The 18,900-nt window shown below is 44.4% G+C and overlaps 1 protein-coding gene across 3 annotated transcripts in view; it reads right to left on the bottom strand.

Moving 5' to 3' along the window:
* AGO2 (argonaute RISC catalytic component 2) overlaps positions 1–18,900 on the bottom strand; it is a 53,933-nt gene that overhangs the window by 15,268 nt on the left and 19,765 nt on the right. For all 3 annotated transcript variants that reach the window (XM_077351416.1, XM_077351417.1, XM_077351418.1), the window contains exons 6-18: positions 18,660–18,794; positions 18,035–18,122; positions 16,508–16,655; positions 15,733–15,852; positions 14,501–14,623; positions 12,551–12,684; positions 10,779–10,963; positions 9,658–9,817; positions 8,189–8,279; positions 7,000–7,194; positions 4,706–4,840; positions 3,023–3,124; positions 1,822–2,021 (exon numbers count right to left, since the gene is read on the bottom strand). In XM_077351416.1, the coding sequence (XP_077207531.1) occupies positions 1,822–2,021; positions 3,023–3,124; positions 4,706–4,840; positions 7,000–7,194; positions 8,189–8,279; positions 9,658–9,817; positions 10,779–10,963; positions 12,551–12,684; positions 14,501–14,623; positions 15,733–15,852; positions 16,508–16,655; positions 18,035–18,122; positions 18,660–18,794 (1,816 nt within the window). The remainder of the gene's footprint in view (positions 1–1,821; positions 2,022–3,022; positions 3,125–4,705; positions 4,841–6,999; positions 7,195–8,188; positions 8,280–9,657; positions 9,818–10,778; positions 10,964–12,550; positions 12,685–14,500; positions 14,624–15,732; positions 15,853–16,507; positions 16,656–18,034; positions 18,123–18,659; positions 18,795–18,900) is intronic.

The following is an 18,900-nucleotide window of genomic DNA, read 5'->3' as shown; positions in this document are numbered from 1 at the left end:
CAACAAAGGGGCAACTCAACAGACTTTTCCTACCGTCTACCATGTGCCCGTATGGCTGAGGAAATACGCACCCATTCTTTTGGTTCAGTGATGAGGTATCCTTCTCAAAGGTGGATGCTAAAAGCTTTCCACTGGCTCCCCTGCCCTGCCCTGCCCTGCCCTGCCCTTCCGACCCATGAAAAGACCAGGCCAGAGTCATGGAGGACAGGGGCCTACAACGAAGAGGGGAACTGGACAAGATCCCTCCTCCTCTCTCACATAGACAGGAGAATGGTAAGCTCCAACCCACTGGGACCTAGCTGGGAACCCCTTTGCCAATGCGGTTTTCCCCTGAACACAAGGCTAGTCCTTCCACACCAAGGGAAAATAATCTTGCAATCTAGTATTAAGGCGTTCGAATAATCAGCCAGCTCTGTTAAAGGTAAAAGGTAAAGGTATCCCCTGTGCAAGCACCGAGCCATGTCTGACCCTTGGCGTGACGCCCTCTAGCGTTTTCATGGCAGACTCAATACGGGGTGGTTTGCCAGTGCCTTCCCCAGTCCTTACCGTTTACCCCCCAGCAAGCTGGGTACTCATTTTACTGACCTCGGAAGGATGGAAGGCTGAGTCAACCTTGAGCCGGCTGCTGGGATTGAACTCCCAGACTCATGGGCAAAGCTTCAGACTGCATGTCTGCTGCCTTACCACTCTGCGCCACAAGAGGCTCTTTAGGACAAGGTTAAAAAATGTTTCCTCCTTTGCTACAGCAATCTGAAGCATCCCCAAGCCATCACATCAGGTTATCTGCGTGCAGCTGCCCTGTCCTGAATCCATAATAATAATAGGAGGTGGTGGTGGTGGAGGAGCTGAGATTTTGTAGCCAGGTTTTTACTGGCCGAAGAATTGAAAGGAGCTAACAATCACCTACCCTCTCCCTACAACAGATACCCTGGGAAGTAGGTGGGGCTGAGAGATCTCTGAGAGGACTGTGACTTGCCCAAGAGAACTCCTGCATTGAGCAAGGAGTTGGACTAGATGGCCTGTATGGCCCCTTCCAACTCTAGGCTTCTATAAGGTCACTCAGCAAGCTGCATGTGGAGGAGTGGGGCATCAAACTCAGTTCTCCAGATTAGCTGCTCTTCACCACCATACCATGCTGACCCCTTCATCAGACACAAGGAGCCTTCTGCTTGTGTGGAGCACACCTCTTCGACCGCATCAAGGCTCCTTGCTCTGGCAGAAGGCTCCATTGCTAGCAGAACAGACCCTTGGGACCTGACCCTTGATCTCTGCTTAAGCAGAAGTCAAAGCACATCCAGGTGTACAGCCCCTTCATTGACTCAAAATTTCAGAATATGCCACTGAAATATGGTGTCTTCTTGTCCTGTTTCATTTACTCTTAATCATCATATGAAAGAGCAGCCTGTCAAGAATGAAATTTAACACATGCAGGCACAACCAGGTTGCTCTCTCAAAAGCAGATAAGAAATCTATGAGAATAACGTTATCATTCATATCTGCTGGCGCAATCCCTCTCCTCTCCTCCCTGGGACAAAACATGTAGCTGTGGTTAGGGTGAGGATGCCACATCCGGATCACATCTATCCACAAGCCCTTAAGAAATGCAGAGTTTCTAGAGCTTTGGCTGAGATTGTATCCAGATTTCCCACCAGATGTAATGTTGCCATGTAGCACAAGGTCATTTCCATCCCTCAACTGCCACCATTTTTCCGCTGGCCCCAGGGACGAAGGTGGGCAAAGAGGCTGGGACGCGAGAAAATGCCCACCCAAAGGGAGCAGCCAGCATCGCTAAATACGTACAGCTGCAAATACGCTACTCACCTATCGTGTTCTTTATCCACCAGATGATACCTGGCTCTGAAGGCAACCAGGTGCGCATAGTATGCTGGTGCAGGAATTGAAACAGAACGGGTACAGCGTACGTACGTATGACACAACTGGTAAGTGAGTATTTGAAGCTCATCTGAAGAGAAACGATTGTCATCCCAGAGAACGTGGTAATGAGAAGGTCTGCTTGTTCCCTGAAAAGAGGCAACAAAGCACCATTAATACAATTATTTTTTCACCAGCTTCACTTGAATGAGTGACTTCCGGAAAATGGAGGGAAATCTGCTGTCATGTGGAATCCAAATAGCCATAAATAGCCGGCCCTAGGGAAGCACGCCTGGCCTCGACCAGGGCCAGGGCCTTTTCGATCCTGGCCCCGACCTGATGGAATGAGCTCCCGGGAGAGCTGCGGGCCCTTTCAACGTTCCGCAGGGCCTGCAAGACGGAGCTCTTCCGCCAGGTTTATGGTTGAGGCTGGGGCTGATAATAGATCTATGCCTTCCCCAGGGACTCGGGTTCTGGACCCGAAGCAAAACATCATTAGGACCTCCTCTCCACCCGCTAGTAGTGGGAGGGAGGGGGGGGGGAGTTGAGCTGCCGTTCTTGCCATGCCAGCAATATTGGCAATGTTATTATTGTTTTATGGGGTTTTAATGGGGATTTGTGATATTGTTACCCGCCACGAGCCGCAAGGGAGTGGCGGGCTATAAATCTAATAATAATAATAATAATAAAATATTTGATTAATTAAGATTTATAACCCACCCACTCCACCAGAGGCAGACTCAGGGCAACCAACAACATATCCATTGCATGAGAGCTAACCATTTACTTATCTGCTTGGCTAAGGGACTTGGCCTGATTTTTATACATCCCTGTTGGCAAAAGAAAACCTACAAGAATTGCCGTTTAGAATGGCTATATGTGAAGCAGAAGAGATTTAAAACCCACTGGCCTTGTTTGGGGAACAGTCAAAAGGCTCAAAACAACATAAAGCAGCAGGTCTCTGCGATGGCCAATTTAAAACCCTCTACTAACACAGGGGGCGGGAAGGGGAAGGGCCGCAGGTGGGCGTGTACACAGCTATGCTTCCCGCCCATATTCTGCATATTTGCATCACTTTTGGGATTTCTCAAAGCCTGAAGAATGTTTCAGGGTTTCTCAAATGTTAAAAAGTTGAGAGAGGTTGGCTTACCTGAATACCAGCATGACTGCACAGGTAGAAATCAAATTCTGAAGGATGGGTTATTTTTGTGTCCACTGTAGTACCTGCAGGAATGTTTCCACTTTTCCCAACCTGCAGGAGCAAAATAAGGAGACTTAAATATTTACATTACATTCTCCTCCTGTCTCGGTCACCAGTGTACAGTGTACTATGCAAAAGCCAGCAAATGCTCAAGCATCCCTTTTTACGTCTACGCTTCCTTTTTCAGATTCAAGTGTTGGTCTGAAGTAGCACAACAAAAATTGAGTCCAATAGCACCTTTAAGAACAACAAAGATTAATTCAAAGTGTGAATTTCGGAGTGCGTGCACTCTTCCTCAGACTAGACTATTCCTTTTGCAGGTAGCAGGATTCACCAAGGTGGGCAGCAGAATAACTGCAGACATACACAGAGGACACATATGCCCCCTGACCCATTTTGATATGGCTGAGCAGCTCCAGTGGACACTCTTCACTTGTAAATGGATAACAATGTCCCTTTGCTGATTTTGTTATTCAGCAAGGCACAGCTTTGACTGTCAGCAATATGTAGAGGTCACCCAGCTCACCTCAGACTCTGGAATCTGTTGGGGCTGTCTTGGCCCATGGTCTTGAGACTGTGCTCAGGTGCCTGACAGTAAACATGCAGAAACTGAACCCAGAAGTGGAGCTAGTTCATTAACAGATCAAGCCAAAAAGCTTGGGGCGGGGTGCTCCTGGGCTCAGCTTTTCAGAAAGAAAAATAATAGGACAGTGTTGCTTTTTTTCAATGGCACTTTGCTTATTAAGCGCCCACCCTATATTTGGCTCTCCTGATCTGTGCCGCTACAACCCACACTGGTCGGCTGTGATGCATTTAGCGTAGGCTGTCCCTGAAGAGGTTTCCCAAATTTTAAGCCACACAAAGTGCGACTGCTGCCTTAGCACAGTTGTACACATGACAAAAATGCTTCAGTATTTGCACTGGTGAACTATTTGCTTTCAGGCCCAATTTTGGGTGTTGCTTCTTAGCTCAAAAGGCTTTCATAGCAAAGGGACCCCTCCCCTTCAATAGCCCATCAGACCACACCTCCAAATATACTTCCACCAGTACTTCTTAGAAACCTTCTTTTTGCTGAACCCTCATGGATCAATGCAATGTTTCAGCCCAGCCAATGGCATTTCCAGTTACAGGGCTGGTGGAACAGTTGTGCTTACCCTGGTGTGAAACGTATCTTCATTTTCTATCTTTCTTACCCTTTAAAAGCTGAATTAATTCAGAGAGCATTCTATAGGAGACAGCGTGTTGTCAGCTTGGGAGGGCTAAACAATTATTTATTGCAGGTTGTGTTCCAGTCCCTAAGCTAAAGTAGAACTGGCTCTATACACAAGAAGCTGCCTTCATGGCCATAGGTCCATCAAAGTCAGTATTGTCTATGCAGACTGTCAGACTGAGGTCTTTCCCATCACCTACTGCCTGGTCCTTATTGGAAATGCTGGGGATTGAACCTGGGCCTTTCTGCATGCTAAGCATAGGCTCTTCTATTGAGCCACAGCCTCCCTCCAAAGCTAAAGCCCCTCCCCCAACCAAACTGTTGATGAACATGGGTTTTATTTGACAGCTCCCTGGCTACAGCTTTCACAATTTCCAGCTCTCCCATTCTTGTCTGCACTCCTTCAAAAAATGTGGACATACCCTTTCATTTTTATCTGTACAAAACAGTCTTGTGTGATGCCTTTTCTGCACAACAATGAATGTAATTCCGGGCTGGTAATCCTTTTCTAGCTTAATGCATGCTTCTCTGATAGCCAGTAATTCATGATGGAGAACCTGGATCAAGAGGAGAAGAAGAACAACATCCTGAAATGCAATTTGAAGCTAGCATTTTAAAACATCCGAAGGTCTGCAGAGTTGCAGTCCTGTTGCCCTGTGGCAAAACAGGTGATCTTCAATGTACAAGAAAGAATGCAGTATCTGCCCTACATTCTTTACTTAATGGGATTAAGACTACTGAGTACTTGGAGGAAGAGAAACGTTATAACAAAAGCTTGGTATGGGCCCGGGCATGTTGGCTCAGCTTGGCAGGCCCATATGCATCATTCCCGCATTGTTAACATAGCAGGCATACATGCCATTCTAAGGCTTGGATCACATTTAATGCTGAAGCCAAGATATAGGGACACGGAGTGGGGGGGGGGGGGGGGACAGGACTGTGTGTGCATCTGCTCTGCCCTGCCTTTGCTCAGCACAAATTCTCATCCTTGACAGCTATGCAGCCTCAGAGCTGAAACCATTGACTGCTTGGGTTAAAATGAAACTGGAAACAGTCCAAAACTCACTTAGGGAGCCCAGCTTTTTGTACGTAAATAAACCCATGTGCACTTTTATTTCCTGCCTTTCCATTGAACAAACCTCCAATGCAACTTACAAACTAATATTGTAAAGGAAGATGCAATTCCCACACAACTAAAAAACAAAAACTCCAGGAATTATAGTCAAAATCAGTATGCAAGCCAAAGTGTATTTTATTTTATTTTTTGCTTGCATATTTTATACAATTTGGGTGAATGACTTGCTTGACATCGCTCAGTAGTGTCCCCCCATCATGATTCTCTTGCATTTTCTCCTCACAACCCTGTAAATCAGATAATGCTAAGAAAGTGACTGGACTATGGCTATCCAGCTAGCTTCCATGGCAGATTGGGGATTCGAACCTAGGTCTACACCAACAGAAATCTGACTCTGCTGCCTTGCAAGCATCGCTTGTTCTTCCAGATTGGCAGTTATGATCCAATATAACCCATTCTCTCCTTCCTTGTCCCACTGTGGCCCATGGTCCCCACACAAGTTCTCTCACTATTGCTCCAAAACAGCTATTCTTGGTCATGCCATGGAATCTCCCCTATTGTCATTTACAAATGTCTATCTCCAGAGCCCTGGAATCTCTGGCTCCTTCCCTCCCCCCTACCTGCAGCTGTCCGGGTCTCCAACATCTCCCGCTGATTATATCCCCAAACCTCCTCTGTGTGTTATCTTCCATTCTCCCTCTCTTATTTCATTTCAAAAAAGAGTAGCTATTTAAATTATTTTGTTTTGACCTGCCAAATTTTTAAATTGCCAAGAGAATTATATATCCATTCCTTCTATCCATTCATTTGTAGTTAATACAAATCAACCCTTTAAAACTATGGTCTCATTATTTTGTGGGTAAATACAGAAGAAGAAAAGCTAGTTTTTTATACTCCAATTTTCACTATCCAAAGTGGCCTACAAACAACCTTCCCTTACTCTCCCACAACAGGCACCCTGTGGATTAAGTGGGACTGAGAGAGCTCTGAATGAACTGCTCTGTGAAAAATAGCTCTAAGAGAACTCTGACGAGCCCAAGATCAACCAGCTGGCTGCATGTGGAGGTGTGAGGAATCAAGCCAGGCTCTCCAGACTAGAGTCTGCCACTCTAAACCACTACATCACACTGGCTCTTTACTACACAACAGCACCAATCTACAGTGTGTACACAAAAACTGAGAACCCCAGAATTGGGGGTGCATGTATTATATACATGAATGCCTCTCAGGTCTCAAAGCAGAGATACAGCTGGAAACAAAACGGTCCTCCACGTCATGGCAAATGAAAATGCTTGACACACTCACACCAGCTTTTCTGGATCCCAACCACAGATCTGTACAACTCTCATTCTTCTCTCTTTATCAAAATAATTTCAATAGATGTAGAATTTTTAAAAAAAAATACTAAAAGTTTTAAAATAAACAAATTTGCAACACTTCAGCAAATTATATATATATATATATATATATATATATAATCAGTAGGGCATTTATGACACCTGCTCTAAAACTGGTTCACGTTCAAGTTCAATCAGTAAAAATAAGCTGGATTCCCTTCCCAAAATTTTGTACAAAAGAAGCCACATAGTGCAACAAGGTGTGTGTGGGGGGGGGGGAATAAGAGGGAGAAATTTGTGGAACCTGCTGGAACTGCCCCTCAGAAACGCCATCTCGGTAGAAAATGATCCGTGTTGGTTTGAATCGGGTGGACTTATAGAACTGAATCAGCAGCTCCCTGACCATGGCTGCCAGGTCTTGGATGATTTCTTGGCGGTGCTGCTGGACTCTCACAGTGGCGCAGTATCGATTGGGGTGGGCATCCATGCTGCCTACAACCTGTTGGGGGAAAGCTGGGTGTCAATCAACACATGCATTTGTAAAAACACAGGCTTGGGTTTCAAGTAGCGCAAGCCAAGTCATCATAGATAAAGGCAGATAAAGGCCCAGGTTGAATCCCACATAAAATCTTGATGGCAGGTATTTCTGTCATTGAAGTGAAACCTCTCTGCATCCTCCAGCCCTCAGCAGCCCCCAATGCCCCCCAAGACTGCTTCTGAGGGACCCATAGGAACAGTATTAGTGAGGTGTCAGAGGTCTGCTTCAAGGGGAGGGGGTCTGTAAAAATCACATCTCCTTCCTTCGATCAGCAACAATTGCCTGTTGTACCCAACCCAGTACAAGGGACAGAGTGAGTGTTTACAGTGAAAGCAAGAATCAGTGGAAACAGCTATCCTCTACTCCACTGGTAAAAATATTATTCTGCTGTCTGTTAGGCCAAAAGACAAGTGACAGTTCTCATATGTTGTGTCCCCTTCTCATCACCCCATCAACTGTCATAAGCCCCCCAATCTGGTATTCCATGAGGTCCAACCAGAAAGAAATATCCCTTCTGTAGCCCATCCTTTCCTAGTGCATTTTCTTCTTGGGCAATGTGGCATAGTCCAGATCTCATCCAATATATGAGACCAGGAAACGTTGGTATTTATGCCAAGCCTTAGCACTGCATAACGCCCAAAAAGAAGACAGGAAGGCATATGTTCCACTAATCACCTACATTAGAAATAACAATTCTATCATGCCTGTGATCCCAATCTGTGCAAGGCACTCCCCTGCACAGGAATCTCACGCTTTTCCCAAGGGTCTTCCTGAACCTTAAGAACGACTTCAGGGAGGCCAGGTGGAAGGCTGTAGATGGACGGAGGTGGTAACTAGGGTCCGTTCTATAAGCAGCATGGGACCCGTCGTTCTTTGGATCCAATACGAATATTGTAAAGACACTCTATATCTATCCGAAATATGCAGTTGGGCAAGCAGTGCACAATTTACTCACAGCAGCAATGGAAGGCTTTTTTCCGTCTCCAGCTGGTGGGTGAGTGACATCTGCACCCAGGAAAATAACAGGCTGCTGAAATACTGGAGGCCTAAAAAGAAAAACACAACAAAATGCTGGGGGTCCATTTGTTCTTGCGGTCCAGGGTCATCATGTCACAGTGCTATATTCATTCAGCAGAGCTTCTAAGAACTCTACAGAATGAACGAAATCTACCGTTTCCACCACCACCACCAAGAACTCAAGATGTACAAGTCCAAATAGCAGCGGCTGGAAAATATTCTCACCTGCAGCCACCACAGCCTTCATCAGAGAATATACAGGCTATTATTTTGGTAAGAGAAAAGATGGAATGACAGTCTCTGGTCCCCCCCACTGGACTTCAAAAAGAGCAATGCCATCTGAGGGCCACCAGAGATTAACACTATGTCAGAGACAGGACCTGACCTTAATCCAAGCTGGGAAAGAGTAAATACTAGTGGAAGCTGCAAAGCTAGTCAAAATTATGGACTTCTGCCAAGCTTTGTGTGTGAAAGCAATTCGGTTCTAAAAGCATTATCATGTAACACATAGCAAAACCATTAAACAGGGTAAAAGCATTACCATGCATTACCATGTAATGCATCTTAAACAGGTCAGTTTTATTTAATTCGCTGCTAACTCCTTGCCTTTCTTCCCAGTCAGGATCCCAAAAAGCTTAGTGTTTTCCCTTCCTCCATTTTATCCTCATTTTATCTTCCACACCAGAGGCTTTGTGTCAGTCTTTAGGCGGAACTTTGAGCTGGGGCAGGTTGTCCCGCCTCTTCCTACTGGGGCAGGTTGTCCCGCCTCTTCCTGCTCCTGCATTTGGCCTAGTGCACCTCGTCTGCCCTGGATTTGTGCTCTCGCATGAGGGCCGGACAGCAAAGTTCGTAGTGCAGAAACGGTCACAACCACCCTTCTGTTAGGCAGGTTAAGCTAAGAGTCACCCAGGAATCTTACGTGGCAGAATGGGGATTTGAACCAGTCTCCCAGATTATAATCTGTGTCTGACCACTACATCATACTGGCTCCTAAAACAACGGCTCCCCACCAAAACAAAATTTGGTTTGTTTTCCTCAGTTGTGGAGACGTCAGCTTTGATTTGGAAGCAGGAGGCCAAAAATCTGGTTCTCTCAAGTAGCAGACGACTGTCACTGTAGGATCTATAAATAGCATTTATAACTCCGGAGGAGTCAGAAGACCAGGTCTTGTGGGGTGCTTTCTCAGCCTCTGCGACTGCCCTCTGGACACAGCGAAAGAGACTCTCTCTCTTCTGAAAGTGTCTCAGAAACCACATCTTACACTGAAGATTTATTTTTCACATTTATGAATAACTTGCTTTCATATCATAAAACCACAGAGGGGGAAGGGGCCATCTACTCCAACACCCTACTCTGCCTAAAGCATTCATATCAAAGCACTCTGCATTGTGAACATACAAAACTTACCTTCCCTGGGGCAGCAAAATGTTGTTTACGCCTCCCAGTTTGACATTGATCTTCAAGCACAGATTAGAAAGTGTCTGCGGTGTCGTCCTCTGCACATTTTTCATCTGCACGCACTGCGTGGCCATGCCCAGTACCGTGTCACCCACACGCTTTACCTCCGCTACCAGGTCAGAAAAGAAAATTAAGGGAGTCAGTTCTATTACCCAGTCACAGCTGCTTTTCTCTACCTCAGGACTTGATTTACGCTTGCATATAAAAAGCCTAGACATTAAGCATATGGAGGTGGGGGAAATACACTTAGCCCATTCTCTGTCTTCACATACATCTGTCTTCCAACATTCTCTGTATAAGTCTACTGGCCATTTATTTGAAGAAGAGAAGAAGAAGAGTTGGTTCTTATATGCCGCTTTTCTCTACCCGAAGGAGGCTCAAAGCGGCTTGCAGTTGCCTTCCCTTTCCTCTCCCCTCTTCCCTGGTATTTGAGTTTTTACTTTACAGCCCTGACCCAGGTAGCCCAGGCAAGCCCAAAATCATCAGATCTCAGAAGCTAAGCAGGGTCAGCCCTGGATAGCACTTGAATGTGAGACTACCAAGGAGGTGGCAAACCACTCTTGCCTTGAAAACCCTACAAGGTTGCCATGTCAGTTGTGACTTGACGGCAAAGAAGAGACCATTTATATGCTGCTTTTCCATGTTAACAAAAGTGTGGAATTCTACACCTGCACCTTACTATGCTTTTTCATGAAGCCATCTTGCTACAAGTTCAACAACAAACATTTGCACAGGTGCTAGGTACACAACATCTACCTTCCCGGCTACAAGCGCAAGTTACCTAAGGAAGCGGCTGGTGCACATTGGACCACAGACTGCCATTTTTGCCAAGAACAGTGTGCTGATACTTTAAAGAAAATTTTATATAAACATCTAGGTCAGGCACTGTGCAATGTAAAAGAGAGATGAACTCAGGAAACAAAAAAACAAAAAAAACCTCCCAGATTTATTTCGAAAATTCAAAGGTAACTGGGATAATTACATATCTGTTATTTATTTGGTTTGGGGCTGTTTTTTTAAGCACTACACATTGAAACAAACATGCCAAAATGCAGCCAACGAAGACTGACCATAAACTGGAGTTTTCCCCGGTAGAATGACAACCACAAGCTGCAACCCAGCATAAGTGTTTTTTAGATGCCGGAACATTGGCTCCACACTATCTGCTCCTTGGGCATATTTACAGAAACACGGCTGACCCTGGATGGGCATTCCTGCATCCCTTGATATCTTCCTCAGTTGTTCTGTGAAGGACCTAACAAAGAAAAATGGAAGCATCATGTTTGAGAACAAGACCGGTATATTACATTCAAATTAAACCATGGGTAGTCAAACTGCGGCCCTCCAGATGTCCATGGACTACAATTCCCACGAGCCCCTGCCAGCGAATGCTGGCAGGGGCTTGTGGGAATTGTAGTCCATGGACATCTGGAGGGCCGCAGTTTGACTACCCCTGAATTAAACCAACATAGGATTTCTGATTCCAAGGCTATCCTGTTTCAATCAGTCAGATCTATTCAGTAATTAAATATTTTCAACCCAAACTTTCTTCCATTAAAAAAGCTATGGAGTTACATGCCTAAAAGAGCCTCTTCAAAGGGAAGAAGAATCTACAAAGACTGATTGCCAAAATTAAAACAAACATACAAATAAGGGTTTCATGGTTCAATAATGTCTTGCTAAAGGTATCCCTAAGGCGCATTAACAGCAGTAGCAGTAGGAGTCCAACTCACTATGAACAGAACTCTGGTTTCCCACTTTCCTCTTCCAGTACTCCCCACCAAAAGTGAACACTACAGGTCAGTACAAGATGAAAGCTGGGAAAGGGTGATAAGTCTTCCCTCCCAGGATACGTGCTCTTCCTTTTAGTTGAAAGCAGGTTTGGACCCAAATAAGTATTACTAGCAGACTGAAGGTGCTTTTGAGTACTATTTATAAAAGAACACATTTTCATAAAGAAAAGAAACAGGGGTCCATGTCCCATATGGTTTATTATCTGCTGGTTGAGCAGGCATATGCACACTTACTTAGAATCAATTCTTACTGAAGTCTGTAGGATTTGCTTCTAAATAAAGATGCATTTAGCCAGCCAATGACCGTTTATGCACTGGGAACTTCACTGCCCCAGCTCCCATGCAGGAGCACAAATCAGGGGCAGATGAGGTGCACCAGGCCAAATGCTCCCCTGTGTGGGTGCAGGAAGAGGTGGGGCAACCTGCCACAACTAAAATTCCAGCTTGCAGCCCAGCATGAAACCTCCAGGGCGTAAATGGTCCATAACAAGCATACTGCCCAACCTATTCTATTACAACATAACGGCAGAGCACAAAGACTTGTACATTATAATCAAAACACTCACGTTTCAGTTTGCAAAGCAGTAAGCATCCATTTTAAAGAGCTTTTAAAAAATTGATTTCACTACCGCCCTCAACTTTTTTGAGTAGTACATAATTTTGCACTCTGAAAACTGACAAGATTGCAAAGTCCCTCATGATGTTGTAAGCGGTAAAATGGAGCAGAACATTTCTCAATAGTGCATCTTTCCATAGAAAACTTTCCACCATGCATATGTGAATAACAGCCTTTCTATCTACATTTGTCAGAGTGGCTGTGCTATAAATCAATCATGATCACACTGGTCAGATCACACCTAGAGTACTGTGTGCAGTTCTTGAAGCAGTTCTTGTGTATTTATTTTACTAAATTTTATTATTTAAATACTTATGGGGAAATTTCCAATTCACATTTTCCTATAAAACCCACATCACAGGTTGCAAGCTACAAGAAAACATTCAAAATCACATCAGTGAACAAAACGTCAATTCAAAAACAACCCACTTACTTAAGATGGACTTCAGTGCACTGGCGTTGGGGGGCAAAACAAGCAATGGCCCAGACTTTTATTTCAATCCCAGTGTGGAACTGTTTGTTTCTCATGTCCCACACCCCTTGAACTGGTGTAGCAATTGCTTTGTTCTAGAAACGGGGAGAAAGCAAGAGATGGATTTACTACAGAAAGAGACCTCTGCACTGTGCTCTCATGTGAAAGCACTTTCTCACTTAAAAACCAATTAATTTGTAGCGATTCACTGCTGCAACATATGGTCCCGGCCGCCGGTTTAATTGGCTTTAAAGTGGGGCCAGGTCTGTCAGTAGCCATGGGACACAATGGCTAGAAGAAACCTCAATGTTCAGTGCTGGGCAGTGGCAGGAGAGGAAGGTTTTGGCATCATGACTTGCTTGGAGCATCTGGTTCGCCACTATATGGAACAGGCTGCTGGGACTAAATGGACCATCAAATCTGATAAAAGGTAGTTGCTATTAGGGAGACAGCTTTTAAAAAATGGTCACCCATGTTTTATAGATAGTTTCATCAGAATTACAGGTTTCAAGCAAGGAGTAAATGGATTATAGAGAGGACAATAGAAAACCTGCTCTGTCTAGAAGCCTACTGTGCACAACACAAATTTTGTGTTCAGTAGGACAGACAGTAATAAAACTCTGCACTTGTATACATTCATTGGCAGTAGTTTCAGAGGGTAGCCATGCTGGCCTGCAGCTGAACAGCCAGATTTGAGTCCTACAGCCCCTTAGAGACCAGCAAAATTGCAGACCTCTTCCACAAATTCAGAGCTCTTAACGTCCCAGCTAAGAACCCTTGCACAGTCCTCAACCATTTTGGACCAGGATATTTAAAGGTGTGCTGTTTCCATACAAACTTGCCCCATTTGAGCCCTTACTCTATATATGCGTCCTCCTTCAAAGTCAAGGTGAGTGGCTCTTTACCAGACACACTCTATTGAAGTAGCCTGTCTGTGTAACCCCTTCTTGCATCCACTTGCCTAGCGCTTACCTTCAGGAGACAGATGAAAACCTTAGAGATTTACCCATGTTTAGCAACGCTAAGAGTTATACCCTTCCAAAGTCAGCTTGGTTTAGTGGTTAAGAGTGGCAGCTTCTAATCTGGCGAGCTGAATGACCTTAGAAGCTGTTAGAAGCTGTTCTCACAGAACAGTCCTGTGATAGCTCTGTCAGCCCTACCTACCTCACAGGATAAGTTGTTGGGAGAGAAATGGAACTGTGTTTGTAAGCCGCTTTGAGACTCCTTTGAGCATTGAAAAGTAGGGTATAAAAAAACAACTCTTTTTCAAGTCAACTTTGCTTGTTTTAGTTTCTACACTGTATCTTAAAAATTGTTTCTAAGTTGCTTTAAAAACTTCTGTAGGTAAAAATGCAAAATATTTCTAATTCAATATATGATAGCAACACGGATGGATTTTCTGCTACCCTATTCATACAAGGAGGTCTGTTTTAATGTATTGGAAGAAGTGTGTATCTACACAAGCCCAAGTAACTCAGTTCTCACTTACATAAAGAATGAAACTTTTCTAAGTCTTAAAGGTACCACTGGATTCAAACGTTTCACATCTGTTAACTCTTTTATTTGTATACTACTTTGCATTCACAGGTCTTACCAACTGCTTTAATGCAATCTTAGCTATATACTTATAACCCAGTTACGTATGCATCTTGACTCTAACTAGCTCTCCCTAACAGCTAGTCCTCCCACACACACACAGGCCTCTCTACCTATATTTAATGCTTGAGGAAATCTGTTTTAATGTACCTTAAGAAGTGTGCCTAGACAAGAAAACTTCTACACAGAATTAAACTTTTTTGGTCTTAAAGGTGCCACCGAACTCAATTTTTTTTCTTATTTGGTTTAAGACAATCAAGATGAAAAAGAGAGAGAGAGATTTCTACAGCTCCTGCAGGGTCTCAGCTCACATACCCTGCCTCCATAGAGGATTGAAGGAGGTTGCAAGACCCGGCCGGTGACGTCAGTCATTTCATCTTTGACCAGGATCCCAAATTCACGAACAAAAGGGTCAGTATTGAAACTTGCACTTCGCATCTAGAAACACCAAAACAAACAAAGATCAGCAAAGGTTGACACTTTCGTGACTACCTGACTCAAAAACTCAAACACAGCACTTGCCTGTTTAGAATGAGTGGAGTGGAGAAAAACTGTGGAACATATGAACAGTAGCCGGTTAAAACTCAGAATCCAGTGTGAAGGTGAGGAAACTTTTTAAGAACTGAGGGAGTGAGAGTCCTTGCATAAATACAGGTTGCTTTCCTTTTGTTCCTACCTTTAAGCCCCTCCCTCCCCTTCCTTTCTTTTCACAACTTTTGTCCTTGCTAAAACATATACAAATTAATTATGGCCTTGAATATTGGAAACAGAGTTATATAAAGTAAACCCATGCAGATGTGCAGCACTTATTGTGAAAGCCGAAATGGGAGTTTCCATAACACACAGAACAGCTCTAGCCCAGGCTTTCTCAATCAGGGTTTCGAGAACCCTTAGTGTTTCATGATGGCCCTGGTAGGGTTTCACCAATTGGGTGAGAGTTAATATCCATCCATCCATCCATCCATCCATCCATCCATCCATCCATCCCATCCCATCCCATCCCATCCATCCAACCATCCATCCACACACACATATATTAAGTTATTGGGCTTCTGGCATTGGGGGGTGGACTGGAGGCGATGGAGTGGCATAGGCCGTGATGAAGTGGCTAGGCCTGTTCCAGCCCTGTTTTCGGTGTTGGGAGGTGGAGACAGCAGGGTGGCATAGGCCTGCCCCAGCTGTGTTCCTGCAAGCTCCCACTGCAGTCTCTCTTTGGTGTATCAGAGCAAACTGGTAGCCAGCCCAGAGTGCAGGTATGGTTCTGTTCAAACAGCATCTGAAAATATTTCTGTGCGATCACTTCCTGTGCTATGGGAGTGGCCTACTGATATCACATCCAGTGGGAGTGTCTCAGTGATGTCACTCCTGGTGACATGTGATTTTGGGGGTATGGCAGGAATGTGTGGCCTGCTGACATCTATCTTGGGGTTTCTCGAAGCCTGAAGAATGTTTCAGGCTTCCTCAACAGTTCCTCAACAGGGTTCCTCAACAGTAAAAAAGATGAGAAAGGCTGCTCTAGTCATACCTTCCCATGAAAAAGAACTCACCAGCTTGCTGATTTCCTCTTGACGATCAGGCGCTGATCGGGCAGTTGCCCTTATCATAGTAGAAGTTTGATTGTCTGTCAGCTTCTTTATACACCTCTGCCCTGCCACTATGTTGCATACCTAAAGGAACAGAATATGCAAATTATAATTTAAAAGCTACCCAAAGAGAGCATGCCAGGCTCAGTTCTGCCCACTACTGGTGCAGCACTGATATACAGACTGCTGCTCACGAGAAGCTGCCTTCTACCAAATTAGACCGTTGATCCACCCAAGTCAGCATTGCGCCCTCAGACTGGCAGTGGCTCTCCAGGGTCTCAGGCAGAAGTCTTTGTAATCGCCGACTGCCAGGTCTTTCTAACTGGAGATGGCAGGGAGCAGACCTGGATCCTTCTGCATGCTAAACAGATGTTCTGTCACTGAGCCACAGCTCCTCCCTGTTCCCTACAGGGCATAACAGAGCCTTGCTTTCACTTCTCCTCCCACTGCAGGCAAATATAAGCACCACCATCATGGTGAATGGGAGGCTGGGGCACACCTTCCATCTCTCAGCCAGTTCTCCCAATAATGTCTGCTGATTCATATAAACAAGGTTCAGAAACGCATTGTTGACTTTTTGCTTAAGAAATTCTTTGCAGCACCTTGGATATCACTTTTCCCCCCCTATGAATGAGGGGCAGAGGCACCAGAGCATAATGAGACACGTGTGCAAATCAATGGGTAACATGATAAGCTTTGTGCAGAGAAGGAATAGCCTGTATTTATAGAAATTCTTTACCTCGAGAGGAAGGTATGTGTGTTTCTGCTCCTGTCCAACTTGTAAACATGGAAGATGAGGGTAGCGTAAAACCAACTTGTGCCTATCCTTAAAATATTGAGCTACAGTGCATTCAACGGTCTGTCCACTCTCCTGCTGAAGTGGGAATCTACAAAAAAATCAAAGGTGGGGTGGGGAAAGAGAGAATAAGCAATTCAGTTATTGAGTACAAGTTCTCTCACCATTACTTCAATAATCTGTTCCAATATATATTTCTGGTAAGGGCTTGGAGGAGTAGCCCGTCTCATGGCTTGTGCCACTCAGCACTTAACTCCCACTTAGGGCAGCCTCCTCCTCCAACCGGCTTGCCTGTCTGTCCAGTAGCCAGCAAATTGCCTTCCAACCAACCCCTCCTCCTTCCACTGAGACTTGGAGGCTGCAGATCCTTGCTGCATGAGAGCCGCCCCAAGGCCTTACCAGAAATATATAGTGGAACAGATACAGCCCTCTCCTGCGGCTCAAGGCCGTTTACACAGAATGTGAGAGAACATGGAGCAAGTACAGCATAACTCAGTAACAACAACTAATAAAACAACAATGGTAAACCTAGTAACAGTAACAACAGTGACAGTAGTTTAGTAATTGGTTGAACAACATTAATATGTTAACTATCCCATAGATGGACAATTCAGAGTTCACGGGGAGGGGATCTGGGTAGCCCAGTAGATATTGTCGGTTAGGTTGACCTCAACCAAATGCCTGGCGGAAGAGCTTCATTTTGCAGGCCCTGCGGAACTGTGCCAGCTCCGGCAGGCCCTTGATCTCTTCTGGGAGCTCGTTCTACCAGCCAATTCTGCCCACTACAACACTGTTGCCCGATTCTAATGGGTGCCGTTGAAATGTCCATTTCTCAATTTAAAACAAAACATTTGCATTTTTTCCCTCCAAGCCACTTTCAACTTCATACTAATAATTATTTCTGATGTTAGAGGCTAGGTGCTTATGCTTGTCGTCAGAAATAAGCATGCGGAGACTTCATAACCCTACTAGCCATCACCATGTTCTCTTAGGATCTCCCGGCTCCCTCAGGAGTTAACAACAAGCCCAAGAAGCTAAGTTTCTATAGACCAGACAGGAGCCCTTCACAGTCCATGGGTAAACCCTGAATCCTTCAGACTTTCTACCCGTCTTCAAAAAATAAATTGAGTGGTTCCACTGCTATCTTCCCCAGATAATTTGTTTCAACTGTCCAAAATCATGATAGATCTAAAACCTCCAACGGTTATTTGAAGCTTACACAGGTTTTAGTCAACCAGAAGATGCAAAATTAATTCAGCCTAGTGGGATTTGAAACGAAGGGACACATGAAGTCATTTTTTTAAAAAAGGAATCTTTCCTCCAACACCAGAGGGAATTTTATCTGCAAACTGTGACCTATCCAAACTGCCTTCTGTGATGTTGTTCTTCATCTGGTCATATGTAAGTACATGAGAAACAAAGTGAACTTCGAGGAATACAGAAAATACAAGAAAAGAAAACAAAGATTACGTTTGGTGACTTGCTGGTCGTCGCGTGACATTGCATACTCTGTATTTTCTCTTCATTTGCCCACAATGAGTGATCTCCACCTTCAGACCTAATAATTTACAAATAGAAGTGGTCAATGCCCTTTTCATCTCAGATCAGATTCACAAAAATCAGCTGTAGCAGTTCTCTTGTCAATAGGCACTTCTTTTTAAAACTGCTATGGGTGAGCAGAAATATCTCGCTTGAGAGGCTCATTTCTCCACCGTTGGGGATGGAGAATAGGAGAAACCTTTGCAGAGATGGACAAAGCTCCATTGCACCCAGGGACCAACAAGGAAGAAGGGGAATTAGGCAATTCCCTTCTACATGCTTGAGAATATAATTGATGAAATATTTTTACAGGTCATTTAAAGGAGGATGACATCCATGTCAGAGAATCAAAAGACAAGAGAACAGAGTAGTTGTGGTGAGGATTATGGGAGGAGGGGGGGAATGATCCTGTAAACTGCTTTCAATCCCTACCAGGAAGTAGGGAATAATAAATAAACCCAGCTGATCAAAACCCCATTTGCCATAAGCGAGTCTTTCACAGTTCCCAAATTCTGTTCCACACAGACAAGTCTTGGTCAAGTGTCATTCAACCTACCTTTAATTTCTTTGGTAAACTTAACCCTTTGGGAATCTGTCAGAGGTTTCTGTTGTTCTTCAATACTTTTGAAATCCAAAACTTCACACACAAACTCAATTACTGGTTGTGCCTTATAAAATGCTGTCGCAGATACTAAAATCAAAGCAGGGGGAAAATAGATGCAAACAAATTAATTCGATTTGAAGGATCAAATAATCCTTTCAAAATTTTGACTGATCTGCATTTTGTCGGTCAATTT

This window comes from Paroedura picta, chromosome 9 (assembly GCF_049243985.1).
Source record: "Paroedura picta isolate Pp20150507F chromosome 9, Ppicta_v3.0, whole genome shotgun sequence".
Classification (NCBI taxonomy): Eukaryota; Metazoa; Chordata; class Lepidosauria; order Squamata; family Gekkonidae; genus Paroedura; species Paroedura picta.
This window is presented reverse-complemented; position numbering and strand designations above follow the sequence as displayed.